The 15,494-nt window shown below is 34.1% G+C and overlaps 1 protein-coding gene and 1 long non-coding RNA gene across 2 annotated transcripts in view; both read right to left on the bottom strand.

The window, feature by feature from the left end:
* Window positions 1-1,160, bottom strand: part of LOC125658785 (uncharacterized) — a gene marked incomplete at its 5' end in the record, with an annotated part of 8,863 nt that extends 7,703 nt beyond the window's left edge. Inside the window, 3 exons of the mRNA XM_048890204.2 lie at window positions 610-765; window positions 848-947; window positions 1,029-1,160. Coding sequence (XP_048746161.2) covers window positions 610-765; window positions 848-947; window positions 1,029-1,160 — 388 coding nt within the window. The remainder of the gene's footprint in view (window positions 1-609; window positions 766-847; window positions 948-1,028) is intronic.
* Window positions 1,161-12,895: 11,735 nt separating this feature from the next.
* On the bottom strand, window positions 12,896-15,273 carry LOC130050064 (uncharacterized). Its single transcript, XR_008798454.1, has 4 exons — window positions 15,254-15,273; window positions 14,121-14,159; window positions 13,637-13,675; window positions 12,896-12,921 (listed from the first exon to the last, which is right to left on the bottom strand). It is a non-coding gene; the product is annotated as an uncharacterized LOC130050064 (long non-coding RNA).
* Between the last annotated feature and the right edge of the window lie 221 nt (window positions 15,274-15,494).

Below are 15,494 nucleotides of genomic sequence, written 5' to 3'. Positions count from 1 at the left end.
ATTATTATAGGGTTCCGTTTTATATACAATGGGTGTTGTGTTATTGCTTGTAATACTCTCGTTCAGTATACATGTAGAATATATCTCGTACGAGCATCACTCAAACATACCAGAAGGAATCACACAATTTGTTCATTAATCTTTAACGTCAATAACAGTATTTCGAAATTCTTTGATGTACCTGTGAATATGCTAAAGGACCACAAACTTGTCGGCTTACAAGGAAAGTAATCTTTACAATAAAAAGAGACCTTAGCAACGTTTTACTCTGCAGGAAAAAAGAACCTGAAGGATTTAATAATGGTCATCAAAGAGCCATCAATTAATCATCGCTAAATTCAGTATCTCAGTATCGTCATCTTGTTTATGTTTACCTCCGTTTTTCTGGGGTGGGGTGGGGAATGTCTGAAATGTTACATTTCATTTAATTGTTCAGCATGGAAATTCTATGCATTACAGCCGATTATTTTCTAAATTTTCATCTTTATTTCATATTGCTTAACAATAACATCTTCCATAACATGATTAACATCAGCTCGTAAAAAACTAATCCCAACAATGAATGTCTGCTATTTGAATCAACATTGCAAAAGTCGTGTAATGCATTACCTGTAAACAGGTGAGGAAACAATAAGGGAATTATGATGGCTTCTCTTAGAGCCTCTTTGGCATCGATCAGACCCGCAATATCCTGGAACCTGACACTTCCCTTGGCTATAATTGTGTCCTCTATCGCGCTTCTCCGCACCCTTTGTTGAGGATCACCTAGATAAAAATGGAAGAAGAAAAATTCTCAGATTCTGTCATTTCTTTTGAAATTTGTTCACGCAGTCATTTATTTTCTTACCTTGTGTAACATATATCTTTTTACCGTTAAGCTGTTCGATTTTTGCTTGTAGAATATTTGTTTGAGTCGTCAAGGATTCCTCTAAACGAAATATCAAATTCTGGAAGAAAACAGTGTTCAGACTGAGTATCATTCCACTTATCAACTTCAACTTTAGTTCAGACATTTGATATCATTTCACCTTATAGAAAGGGTCCGCTTCCTTCTTTGTGAGTTGCTGCACTAAACAGCTGCATCTGGACACGCACTGATACATCATCTGAATATCAACGTTGGAAGCTTTTCGTCCTTCAGCTAGGGTTCTTTCAAGACTATATATATATATATATATATATATATATATATATATATATTTACAAAGTACTATTAAATCAGGTTATGTATCTGTACTAACAGACACCGAGCAGATTTTTGATACGTCATTTATATATCTATTTGGCTTGTATTCAATTACGCGTTGTAAAGTAACTTTCCTATGAAAAAGTATCTGAGACTAAACATCAAATGATGACTTTAGAAATCCTGTATTAATATAATTCCATGCAAACTAAATGTAGTACAACTCTAGTTAGAAATTTCATTTTATTTATTAACTTTAGATCTACTTACTTTGATATGATTTCTGGAAGAAGAAAAAAAGCAGATTTTTAATTTCAGTGTATTCCTGCAATCGCCCATCTTTCTACCCCCCCCCCCCTTTCGCAAAGTCCCTTCAGTAACAGTTTAACAATTCTATCAAGTTGTATGACACCTAGTGTCGAATACAAGACCCTCTTTGGTAAAAAAAAAAAAAAAAAAAATAATTCCCCCAAACCACTTAACTTTACCGATTTTTTAGCACAATCCTTGCAGTATTTTGACAGCCTACAGGCCTACCTTGGAAAAATCGTAATTTTTGGATATATTTTCAAGGATTTCTTCTGTGAATACAAAATATTTAACTATTGATTTTTGTTGTTGTAATTATAGCTGTTTTGGTAACCCTTTCACAAAATACCTAGAATGCTAAGTACTGTCTACATCACATGCCCATAAAATCTTAGTATACTGGGTTATACATGTATAAACAGCAATATCAAAACAGATCCTTGGTAAAAGGGCTTGGCTGCAATCGGATTAAAATACAAATACATCTCAAATAGCGCACAGCTTCGCTTGGCTGCTCCGGACTTATAAAATTGCTCCGGACTTCTAAAATTAAGATTGAAAAAAAAATTAACAATTATACCTGTATACATTGTATATCTTTACATATAGATGTAGGTATTTTTTAGAATCAACCTTGGGAGCAAGTCCCTGCATGATATTAATTTTGCCGACACAAATATTTGACGATTTCTCAGATTTTCCCTATCTGTGAAAGTTTCAGTCTAATTTAAGGTTCTTGGATCCACTGCTACATGTAACAACGAACTATTTAAGGTACATTAAGCATCAACATTGGCCCTGTCATAGTCTTTAAATTTCATCAAATTTTAAAAACACGTAAGGTGTCCACAATGTGCGATTGTCAAATTCAGAAGCCTTTTTTTTTTTCTTTTTTTTTTTACACAATAAAACCCATTAAATTTTATATGGGAGACCCCCTCCCCCTATTTTGAGTGCAAACATGATATTCTTTGATCTGCTCATGAGCGAATCAAAATTAGACATGCATTCTCTATATAAATGTAGCCTATCATATCGTCGTAACTTCTAAATTCGTCCTACCCGAAAATCGTCCCCCCAGTTTTCTCCGGCAGCACATTTCGAATATTGTCTCTCTATCATGTCTATGACGTAATTTTTTTTTAACAATATCGACAGAAAAAGCAACAACTAGGCTACATCATGAAGTTTTCTGAAGGAAGATTTTAAACAATTAATACATGTACAATTAATTAATCATATATCACCAAGATATTCCCTTTTTCCTCAAGTCTTTTTTTTTTCACCTCATACATGTCATAAACGATTTCCCCCCAAATTTTGTTTTTCACTTTAAATTATCAAAATCTACATTCTAATACGTTTAAAGGGTTTCACAAAAAAAATAAGGTTATTCATCATGACAGAAACTCATTATAGAAAGTTTATTATCTGTTTTGAAAACAAAGATTGAGGTGTGTTATAGTTTAAGAAGTTTTCAAAATAAATGGATATTGATCCAAGTTTATTATATATATATATATATATATATATATATATATATATATATATATATATATATTACATATCAAGGATACTTTAGGTAAAATGCAAAGGCAGATCCAGCGCCGGCGCGCCGGGCACCCCCCCCCCTCCCCGTTTGAATTTTTTTTCATTACCAAAAAAAATTACAAACGCCCACAAAAGAGCAAATAATACGTATGTAGACGTTATATGTTCATTATCTAAATGAAAAATAACCCACTCTCTTATTGGCACGATTTCGTTAGCTTCCGGGGGCTTCGCTCCCTGCACCCCCATCAGTGCAAAGCTTCAAGGCAACCCCAGCCTTCTACTGCGCCCCCCCCCCCCCCGTTATGAAATTCCTGGATCCGCCACTGAAATGTGTCATTTAAAAGTTAAATCTGTGATTGTACGAAATGAAGATGCTTTAAATTACAAAATTAACGTTTCATTGGTTTGTTTACGATTTATATTTTTAAATTTTAACATCAAAAATGAAAACTATTTCTTTCGAATAACGTGAACCAGTCCCTTTAATGGCAATATACCCCCCCCCCCCCCCCCCCTCAACTCTAGGATACATATGATAAACGTTGAACTCTTTCAGACATGATACAAAATTAACACAAAATTGAAACAAGCTAACACATCTACATTCGATAAAAAAAAGAAATCCAACAATTTCCTGATTACCTAGATAGATAGATGATAAGTCATCCATAATAATTCTGTTGCAGATTATTCCTTCACGATCACGTCGTCTGCATCCACAAAAAATACGGGATACAATCGGCGAAAACTAATTGTGGTACTTGACGGATCGAATCCGAAATAATCTCAAAATCTTCACCATTCTCCGAATTTTCTCTGTCATGCTTCGAACGGGTAAAGAAAAGATTTCAAAGGCATACATGTATCTGCATTAACGTCAATTTATTTTAGCAAAAAGGGTGTGGTGGGGATTGTTGCGTTATGAAAATCAAGTAAACTTCTACGGAAAACTGCTTTGGAACAACTTGTAGGCCTATATCATCATATGGGGAAACCCGCATCAAAACTACTTTCAATGGGGGGTGGAGGTGTTTGAAAGGCAAGGGGTCTTGGGGTCACCCTTAGGCTCCCAGTGCCACTGTGTCCCAGGACACCCCCCCCCCCATTTTTTAAGGCTTTAATATATTGTTCTCCGGAACAAAACTTTTACTGTGTATGGTATAAAAGATACCCTATCATTTTTGTTCTCCCCATAGTTTTAAATATAGGGTATCAGACCCCAGTTACACGAATGTAAAATTAAACGTTCATGATAAGAAAGTTTAAATGCAGGGGTACCCCAAGGCTCTCTTCTTGGACCTCTATTATTTTTAATCTATGTTAATGATTTTGCTGAAAATATGATGTCTTTCTGCAGATTATTTGCTGATGATAACTCAATTCAACATACATCTAAGAATTTAAATGAAATTGAATTTACTTTAAATCATGACCTTAGCGTCCTAGATGAATTGTAAAAAAAAAAAATTAAAAAAAAAAAATGGTTGTTAAAGTTTAATTCCTCTATGACTAAAGCTGTACTTTTTTCAGTGAATAAGAACATTGATCGTCCGAAATTATTTTTCAAGACTGTTAGTTGGAGTATGTACCAGTGCAGAGACATTTAGGATTGTTTGTTTCATGCGATTCGGGCTGGTCACAGTATATAAATAGAGTAATACGTACGACTTACAAAAACGAGGTTTTCTTAAAAAATTAAAATTCAATAGGAAGAAACACCATTTTAAAGATGTACACTACTTTCATAAGACCAGCTTTAGAATATGCCTCTGTTGGATGTAGCTCATATGACTGTGATCTGTCAGAAAAGGTCCAATTATGTGCAGCACGAATTATTACTGGGCTTCCTATACTAGCCTCTAGAGATTCTCTATATTTAGAAACTGGTTTAGAACCTCTATCTTCTAGACGAACAAATGCTAAATTAGTTACCATGTACAAGATTCATAAAGAAACAATACCTAGTAAAATAAACAGTATGTCCACATATAATCTCAGTTACGGAGATAACTATTTAATACCAAAATGCAGACTTGAAGTTTACAAAAAATCCTTTGTATCAGACGCTGTTTCTAAGTGGAATTCTCTTAGTATTGAATCAAGACAGGCCTCTTCAATTAAACAGTTTCGTAAAAGCATTACCTCTAACATCAGCAATCCCAAACCCCCCCCCCCCCCCCCTGTATACTTTTCATATGGTTCTCGTCTGTTGAATATAATTCATACCAAATTGAGACACACGTGTATGTTGAATCATGATCTTTAGACGCAATATTGTTGATTCTCCATTATGTTCCTGTGGCAAGCGTGAAGACGCATATAACTTTTTCTTTATTTGTGAGAAATATTCAATTTCTAGATACAAATTGATGGATAGATTGCCTCTGGTGTGTCCAGGGGTCCGTGTTTGCCCAACTATCTATTTTGTATTACTTATGGGAGTTATGAGATTGATCACTGTTCGTTATCTTCACCTTTCATTGCTTAGGTTAAATGAATTGGTTATTATTGATGCACATCTTCTACTTTGGGGTGATGATGTCTCATCTACCGTATTAAATAATTGTATTTTCTCTTATGTTCAGACGCATATTCATGAAACTATAAAAGATTTGGCTGTCGATCATATCATATTCCATTGTTTATTTATAGAACACTTACCATTTATGTATTCTCTGTATATTATTTTTAATGACAATTGTGTGTTGTAACATGTATTATATTATAAGGAGAAGAAATCGTAAGTTGTACGAACTTGCTTTTGATCCTTTTGTATATATTATAAACAATAAGATATAATAGCCCCCCTTCCCCCTAAGCTAACTATTTGAATTTAGATTTTTATCCGACATCGTGTCCATTACTGACTTCATTTGTTTCGGTAAATTTTTAAGTAATATGATTTTTTTAAGGTTGCGTAATCTGTGCGTCCGAGTTTTGAAAAGCACGGTTTCGACTAGGGTCTCTTTATCAACACTACAAAGGACAAGGTACGTTTGGGGCCAAATTTGGCCCCGCGTCCAAATTAAATGATATTCCTCAAAAAAATTTCATATGGTGTATACTTCCATAAAATGGTTATGATGTATTCGTAAAAAGCTTTACTTATGTATAATACATATGTAAATACAGTATAGTTTACGATAACGTTGTGCCATTTTGACGTTACTTTATGCGACGTCATGAACAAGAAAGCTATATCATGAACTCAATATGAAAATAATCCAATTTATGTCGCCGTATGCTCAAAGTTTTATTAAACAAATGTGCACTATGATTTTTATTTGTAAAGTTTAATTGACTATTTTCGAAAGTTTTAATCAGTTGTAGATAATTCGATGCGGCGGTTGCTGTGATTTGAAGGACGATTAGTGTAATTGTATCTAAGAATTGTAGAGCAACCCATATATATTCATTCAATTTTAACATTGTATTTACATTTGCATCCAATTTGCATTGTTTTATTCTAAATTAAATGAATATCATATATGTACGTAGCGCGTGGTTACCTTAAGTAATTCTTAACCTAACAAAAAATAATCTTGTCGGTATTATATTCAATGTTTTAGCATATACACTTGCATCTATTAATTACACTCTTTATTTGAAAAAAAAAATGTACAGGCTCCTGACAATTATCTTTGAATAACAAATCTTTCAATGCATTAGTATTTACGCAAAGGAAAAAAGTTTGAATCATAAATAGTATCATTGTCTCAAACCACGTCCGAAGTCCGCATGGGAGAGGATCGTATATTTTTTTTTACCCCCCCCCCCCCTCCCCTTCTACCTTTTGATACATGCCGATTTAGTCAGAGATATGAAAACAACTTTGGTTTCCCTATCTAATAAATCATTCAACAATTCCTTTTCGGCCAGTTTATATTGATGAATGAAGCAGAAACTGTCTATTAACAGTACCAAAGTCAATCACTATGACAGTGCATCAGCATATATAATGCCGTCAGTCAAAGATATTTATATTTTCCAGCAATTGTCAAAATAATGAAAGGTGTAAGATCTAATCAGTTTTTGACACTAAGTTTTTTCACTATACTAGTGAATAGGACTACTAGAATCTATAATTTACTAGTCCTGCTGATTTGTGACTAGTCCGGCTGCTGAAAGTAGACGGCCGAGTCGCGATGCGACGAGGGAAAGAGTGCGAGAGGGGCTTGTCCCCTCTTAAAGAGGGTGGAAGTCCGGGGAAAAAATGTAGATGCAAATTGTTCACTTGAGACAAATAAATGAAAATTTTATGACCAAATCTAGCCTCTTTTTCCTGAGTCTCTCATCAAACCATCATATTTATGCTTGAATATCATGAAGAGTACGTCAATGTGTAACATAGTACCGTATTTTGTCGAATATGATATGCACTATTTTTCAAGGATTTTTGGTGTAAAAAAGGGGTGCGCATTGTTTACCAAATAGGTTTTTTTTTCCAGGTGAAACTCGGCGGTTAAGTAATGTTTTACTCGGAGACATATCGTATGCTTGTTCACGTTTTTCACCTAATCGATCTCAAGAAAATTACTACAGACGTAAATTGTAGAAAATATTATACTTAACAATATGTAAATAATTAAATTATTATAAAACAGCCAATTAAGTTTTATTCGATCTTACATTCATATTAGATATTCATCATCGTGCAAAAGTGCCACGATATCATCATACCGTGACCATGACCGGCACACGTTTTTCTAAGCCATCGTTGTGTATAAGGACCTCATCGCTTGATTTTGTCAGACACCTATTCAGGGTACTTTCTGCATGCTGCACGATTTCCATGGATCTGGGAATATGTGATTTTCTTTTGCATGCGACTGACGTACTTCATCTATCTAAATGCAGCGAAATTTCGGAGAGTTGTTTGAATTCTTCATTTCACTACCGTCTCCAAATAATGGTAGTGTACGATTACAACACATTGAACCATTGTTCACTATTTTTACTTTATTTCTATAACGTCGGCTATTTGAATTATTTAAGTTTCAACAAAGAAAATATCGAGTGTTCAAACTTTAATGCTACATAATATCATGCTTTGCTAAAATTAATATATTATTACCGCGCTGTATTCAAATTCCTGTGCTTTGCTGAGAACTCACATTATTTCCACAAAGATTTCTAGTGAAATTTAAATTGAAAAAAGCCAAGAATACTGCTTGGTTAGAATGTTTACATTAATCACCGGTAATTACAGGGCCGTAAATTAACCTTCAATTTGGAGGAGGCAGGAAATTAGGCGGGGGTCTGGGGGCCGCCCAGGCCCCCAGACGCTGAGCACATTTTGTGCACACTGAACACGTTTCGTGCAAAATCCTTGATTCTAGGGCCTTCTAAGATGTTACTTGACTAACTCATTCTAAAAGAAAGATTTGGAATGCTTTTTAAGGGAGGTATCATGTTCTTAGTTATTGGAAACAACATAAATTCTAATGAACTTTAAATTTTAATTTTTTTTGGCTCAAAAGTTGGAGGAGGCAGCTGCCTCCTCCGCCTCCATGTAATTTACGGCCCTGAATTATGTATATTGGGAAAAGGATATCAAACAATCGTTCCAGTTTTATACAAATGATAATATTGTGCTCTGGTTTAGTCCTCATTACTTTGTGCACAAATTACATGCAACTTTAATTCCAAAGGGGAGGGGGTGTCCGGACCTCCACTCTAGATCCTCGCATGATTCGGATATAGTAATTAAGCGGTGTTTTGTGCACATGCCACTAAATGTTAAGTGACCGACGGTGAGTGGGATGGTTAAAGTGTAAATGCAGGAAAAGAAAGTATTCCTTATGTGTGAAAATCGCGTTCTAATACTTCAACACCAGTTCCACGATTTAATGATGAAAATAGTAACCAATGACTAGCTATCTTGTATTTTTAAATAAGACTATATCACAGAACACGTGCGTCAGTTAGCGACAAATGTAAGGCGATTTTATAAACAAATAATTATTACAGCGACGTAGCAACAGGGGAATTTGGCCCACACATTCTTTTGTTTTGAGAATGTAGTTTTTCCATAAATTTTACATGCGAATTTTGATTTATCCCCCCCCCCCCTTTATGGTAATACTGAATGCTTGCGAAAATTTAAGTATGAAATGATTAGAGTTGTAGATCTGTTGACATTGATTGCATTAATGCAGTCAGAGTCGTTCGTTTCTACTAAAAATGTTTTCTTAAGAAAGGTTTTTTATCTATTTTTTTTTTTTTTTTTTTTTTTTTTTTTTTTTTACATGTAATGATCGGGGTTCACTGGGTTTTGTCCCCTTGGAACACACAATACATGCGTATACTTTATCTTTTAGCTTACAAATGAGTTTTAATTTAGATATCTAAATACTACATCGTTCATCTATCAACTACCAACATTCACTCTTATAGCAGGGTAGATGCGAATATTCCATTACCATATATAACATGGAGTAACTTCTCCTAAATGAGTTCGACAACTTTGTAATATAAACGACAGATCGATGAAGTTGGAATTGTTTTGATAGGTAACATGCATGTCATAAAACTACAGGTACTGCATCATGTAAATAATGAACAATATATTGTAATGAATTGATTTTCAAGTGTATATATTTAAAGCAATATAAGCTGTCGGCGACGGCAATTTTCTTAAATCACGAAAGTGTCGCTAAAACGTTTTTTCAATGCGAAATATAAAATTCTAAATTCTGTATGTTTGACTTGCTACTAATTCAATTTTTACGGGGAAAATATAACCGAATTTTGCATTCGAACTCGCACTATTATGCTCTGGTATAAAGGTACCGATTAAGCTATCGCGCTTTCATTTCCGATATTATTAAACTTTTTATTTTATAAACAAAGATTGCATTCGGTTGCAGACGTGCATTTTTTTTAAAAGCCAGGCCAAAGCCATAATAAAATTCTTACTTAATAACAAACGTATTATGTATCATGAGTGGGTTTTTAATTCAAATGGATAATCATTAGATGTGTCTGACATAATGCTTAATACAATATTAGAATAGCATTTGGAATTTGCCCATGCAACATACCCAATAAGTTATAATTAGCCTACATGTACGTTAGAATATTATGACTGGCAAGGCGTATTTAGACATGTATTTAGATACGCATTGTAGCCACCACAGTATATGCACACCAATTAAGAGGGATAATTCATATCATAAACCATCTATGATAAAAAAGAATATGTGATTGAACTTTGCCATGTGTTACATTAATTGCGTTGATATCATTGTGTATCTATATCAAACATAAAATTGGAATCGGAAATATCTGTGTCGAATATTCCAATTCTCTGATTACACACTATCTTCTTCAATGCAAACTACTAGAGTCTTATAAAATTTAATATGCTGTACATATGCATATTATTTATTCATTAAACTTGTATATATGAACACCATCAACGTCGAAATTTGTATTACAGATGAACGCGGGAAATGGTTAAACGTTAAATCTAATAGTCTGCTCATTTACCAACCAAGTCGAAATTTTCCTCATTACTGACTTTCAACATGATTAATTTGTACACAAAATATCTTTGTGGTTGTTGCATGTGCTCTATCTTTAAAATGGTTTCAAAGGCATAAAACACGGCTAATTTCGGCGATTTCGGTAAATCATGTCAATCGGAGAGAAGGAAAATGACGTCACAGAACATATTACGTCACTAATTTTCACATGTATCATCAGGGCCAATGCCCTAGTGCATAATCATAATGATTAATCCAAGTGAAACCACATTTTAAATTTATCTTAATTTTGTGGCGAAATTTGGGCCTTAATGTACCTTGCTCTTACCAATTGAAAATGTACACACATTTCCTCTCTCGTTTAAAATAAGAATGTTGTTGTGTCAACCTCGCAGGGGAACACATATACATATGTCTTTTAAAAAATATTCCCCCCCCCCTTTTTTTTAATACTTTGTTTGATATACAGTGGAGCCTCGTTAATCCGGACACTTTGGTTCCCAGCAAAATCGTCCGGATAAATGAAGCGTCCGGATAATTGAATCGTACATTTTTTATCTTTACATAAGTAACCAATATATGCCTACTTTATTGATGCATAGTGAATTAAACACATTCTATCATTGGATTTGACAATTTGCATTAGTAAATAAATTATGATGATGTTAACATTTACATGTATTTCAAAGCACTAAAATTTAATGTACGTGTTCAGCGTATTTGCCTGTGCTTACATTGTACGTATATATGAACCCTACAAATAAATATACAAAACTGTGTACCGTATGCACTAAAACAAATAATGAAGCACTGTATGTAACTATAAGTAAATTAATCATTAGTAACTAACATAATCATTTACACTTCAAACATTTCATCATACTTTTACTTCTTAAAGAGGCCTGTAATTTCCATCTGTCACGATTCTCGGGTTCGGCGGTCTGTTAAAACAATCTTCATCGTCCAGAGTTGATATAAAAATTTCGTGATTATCATGTCAGTTGACAACATTCTTTAACCAATATTCAATCTGCCAGAGTTTATATTTCTTGTTCTATAATTATCCAAGACAATATCGGGAGAACAAAAATCATTTAAGCTCGTAATATCAAGACCTACTACTGGGTTTGATCTAGCCACGCGCATCTATTATTTTCATTATGCGATAATAACGGAACAAAACTCGGGTGAAACTAACATTACGGGTACATACAAAATTTAATTGTCATTTTCCTTAAAATGGTAATTTTCTCACTTCTACCCAGAGTTTAAAGATTCGAAAGCAATAAAGCGCTACAACATCTAAACAAGAATCAATCGTACACAGGTACATTCTACATGCGTGACATTCTAAACGTTAAAAACTTATACTACATGTGCATGAACATACATGTATATTTCACGCCAATCAACAGTATAAAATCCAGAATCTAGAAGTATAATCTACACTCTTTAGATTTGAATAAGCCGATATCAATTTACGAATCAGTACAACTGATATGTGTAGCAGTTAAAAAATTATCAGTACGGCATGATGTTTAATTTATTAATACGATTAGGGTATTGATCAAGACTATAAATTAATATGCTACAGATTTATTTACAAAATTCAACACTACACGCAATAAAGATCTTATGTACGAAAATTGGCAATACGATGTCTCGATCGGCACGTGCTATCAAACGGACTTATCATCACACACCATCTAATTGGAGGGAGGTGATGACAGGGTACAGGTAATCGCTTGAATTAGACAGTTTGGCTTGTTTTCTTTATAATTTACGCCTTGCTAAAATTGTCCGACACAGACCTTCCCTAAACAAAATTACCGTCCGGATTAACGGTACAATTTTCAATGCATTATAACGTTTTGTAGTAAAAAGTGACCGTCCGGATCCGGAACGCGAATTTCCGGATTAATGATGCAAAATAACATATAAAAATTCCGTTCCCTAGAAAAATCGTCCGGAAGGTGAAGCGTCCGGATTAATGGCGTCCGGATTACCGAGGCTCCACTGTGTATATATATATATATATATATATATATATATATATATATATATATTCCAGAAATAAACATAGAAAATCTGCACTAGTAGTAGAATGATAAGAATATCACAAAGCAGATATAGTACACTCCACTGGTTTCTATTTCTTCAGGAGTATAATGAATATTGCTTAGTTATAAATGCACACGGTGACAGAAAAAAAGTACAATTTCACTCTTAAATTGAATTGTTTTTAACAGTATTTTCAAAACATTTATTGAAAGGAAGAAGTGTGTTATTTTACATGAGAGTACCCAAGAAGCAGGAAAGTACACACACTTTTTTTGTTTTTAAACATATATAATTGAAGTTTACCTGATGTCATACTTCCTCCACCTGTAAGTAAATCAATAAATGATTTATTATAGCGACGTGTGTTATGTATAGCATTTGATAATAATGGTACAGTGTAGATTCAAACACAGGCCCACCGGACCTCTCTCTCTCTATCTCTACCCCCCCCTCTCTCTCTCTCTCTCTCTCTCTCTCTCTCTCTCTCTCTCTCTCTCTCTCTCTATATATATATATATATATTCCAGAAATAAACATAGAAAATCTGCACTAGTAGTAGAATGATAAGAATATCACAGAGCAGATATAGTACACGCCACTGGTTTCTATTTCGTCAGGAGTATAATGAATATTACTTAGTAAGTACACACACCTTTTTGCATGTCAAACATATGCCTTAACTTATCTAACACCCTAAACAGATATCTTAGTTTTCAGGGCTGATACACAGTGATACCGCACCTCCTTCTCTGAAGTATTAAGAATATTGTCATTGTTTCACTTGAGACGATTTGTTTTGAATTATGTTAAGATCGCGTCTCCAAAATGAATACAATCAAAAATACTAAACATTCAATTTGTTTTTGAAGGGCAAATTCATTATTTCATCAATAATTGCATACCATACCTACAAAGTTCATGTGCAGTCTGAAGTCGGTATCATGTTTCAAGATATCCCAATTTTCATTAAACACATACGAATTGGAAAATATTTTACTTTTATAAGAATGTATGTAATAAACGTTATTATAATGTATACCTGAAATTATAGAGCCGCCTCCAGATGGAGCTGATGTACCTGAAAATACAGTATGAATGCATTTGTATTGAATTGCCAAGTGAGGGGTACATTTTCTATCTATTAAATTGACAACCCCCTCCCCCATATTACGATTTAGGATTTTGAAGTGTCATGCAAAATCAGATCTTCTGCTTACTCTCTCTCTCGCTCTCTCTCTCTCTCTCTCTCTCTTAATTATTCAAAATTCTCAAAAAACTACCTCTGTGATGAATACATACATGTTCATATTCTAACTTGTATTTATTCATCAGAGCTTGACTCGGCCACTATTCATATGTATATAATAATGCCCACTTCAAACACTAAATCCTCCCATCATCAAAAGATACACCTGACTCCCAAACGTGTTTTCTGGTGGGTATTTGTTGTTGTTGTTTTGTTGTTGTTCTCAATAGGTAATCCTCTTAATGATACAGTTTTTGTACTTAAAGTATGGGCTCACCAAAGTGAAGGCTGAATCCACCATCTCCACCACTAGAGCCTGGAAAACGAATTAATTAAAATCACTGTTTGAAAGTGTCATTAAACGCATGTGGAATTTCAGACAAAATTCAAACGGTATACGGTAAGATAGTCATGGCTGCTATATTGGAATGCGATTGGTTTGGTAATCCGGGAATTCGCAACCCCATATTTGCTTCTAGATTCTTTATTTGAATCATGAAGGAATTCCAAAGCAGCTGCGTTTCAGATATAAGCAAATATTGGAGAAAGCTATGGAAATTTCTTAAAATCTCAGTAAACTTGATATATGTTTATGGGAATTTATCAAGACTTATTGAGTCTATTTGGAGAGTAGATTTTGATGAAACAAAAAGACTTTGTGATAACCAGAACACCTTACAGAAACTTAGAACTGACAGATGAAAGGTGAAGATAACGAACAATGATCAATCTCATAACTTCTATAAGCAATACAAAATAGACTGTTGGGCAAACATGGACCCCTGGACACACCAGAGGTGGGATCAGGTGCCTAGGAGGAGTAAGCATCCCCGGTCGACCGGTCACACCCGCCGTGAGCCCTATATCTTGATCAGGTAAACGGAGTTATCCGTAGTCAAAATCAGTGTGCCAAGAACGGCCTAACAATCGATATCAAACACGTCAGGCAGCATTTGACCCAATGATATGTTGTATTGGCAAACTAGATCAGATGTGTTTTTGTTATTTCATTTCAATTAAGAGAAGTGCAGGTCAGTGGCATTTTCAGACCCATTTTCGTGTTTACTGGAAATTTGGATTATCTCCCTTTACAAAATTTATTTATTTCTCATATTCATATTTTGTGTCTGGTAAAATTATATGACATTGTTAATGATACTTTTGATAATTTAGAATAAATTATTAAACGTCACAAAGGTGGCAACACACGACAAACTGTTTTACAGACTTATTATTCATTGAAGGAGGATAAGGCTGGTGTTTTAGTGATGAGAGGATTATGGAAACAAATAGCAATTTAATGGGTTATTGGGGGTATCAAAAGACTTATTGCATTAATATAAAGAGAATTGCAATTTATAATTGTAAGCTCCTCTATAAACCACACTAACTGGTATACTTATAACTTACCACCACCGCCCGTTGATCCTGTTTTAATTTTTGAAAACAATTAAGGATTGAAAAACATGGATTTTAGTAGTGCATATTGCAGCATAATTCTTTATGTGCATATTTTATTTTCCCAAAGAAAGGAATATAAATACGGCACTACCCTTTATTTCAAAAGCAAAACTGAGTCAGAAAGCTCTTGAAATTTCATTAAAATAATCGTAGACTGGTATGTTTACACACCCTTTACCACCAGCAGTAA

This window comes from Ostrea edulis, chromosome 9 (assembly GCF_947568905.1).
Source record: "Ostrea edulis chromosome 9, xbOstEdul1.1, whole genome shotgun sequence".
NCBI lineage: Eukaryota > Metazoa > Mollusca > Bivalvia > Ostreida > Ostreidae > Ostrea > Ostrea edulis.
This window is presented reverse-complemented; position numbering and strand designations above follow the sequence as displayed.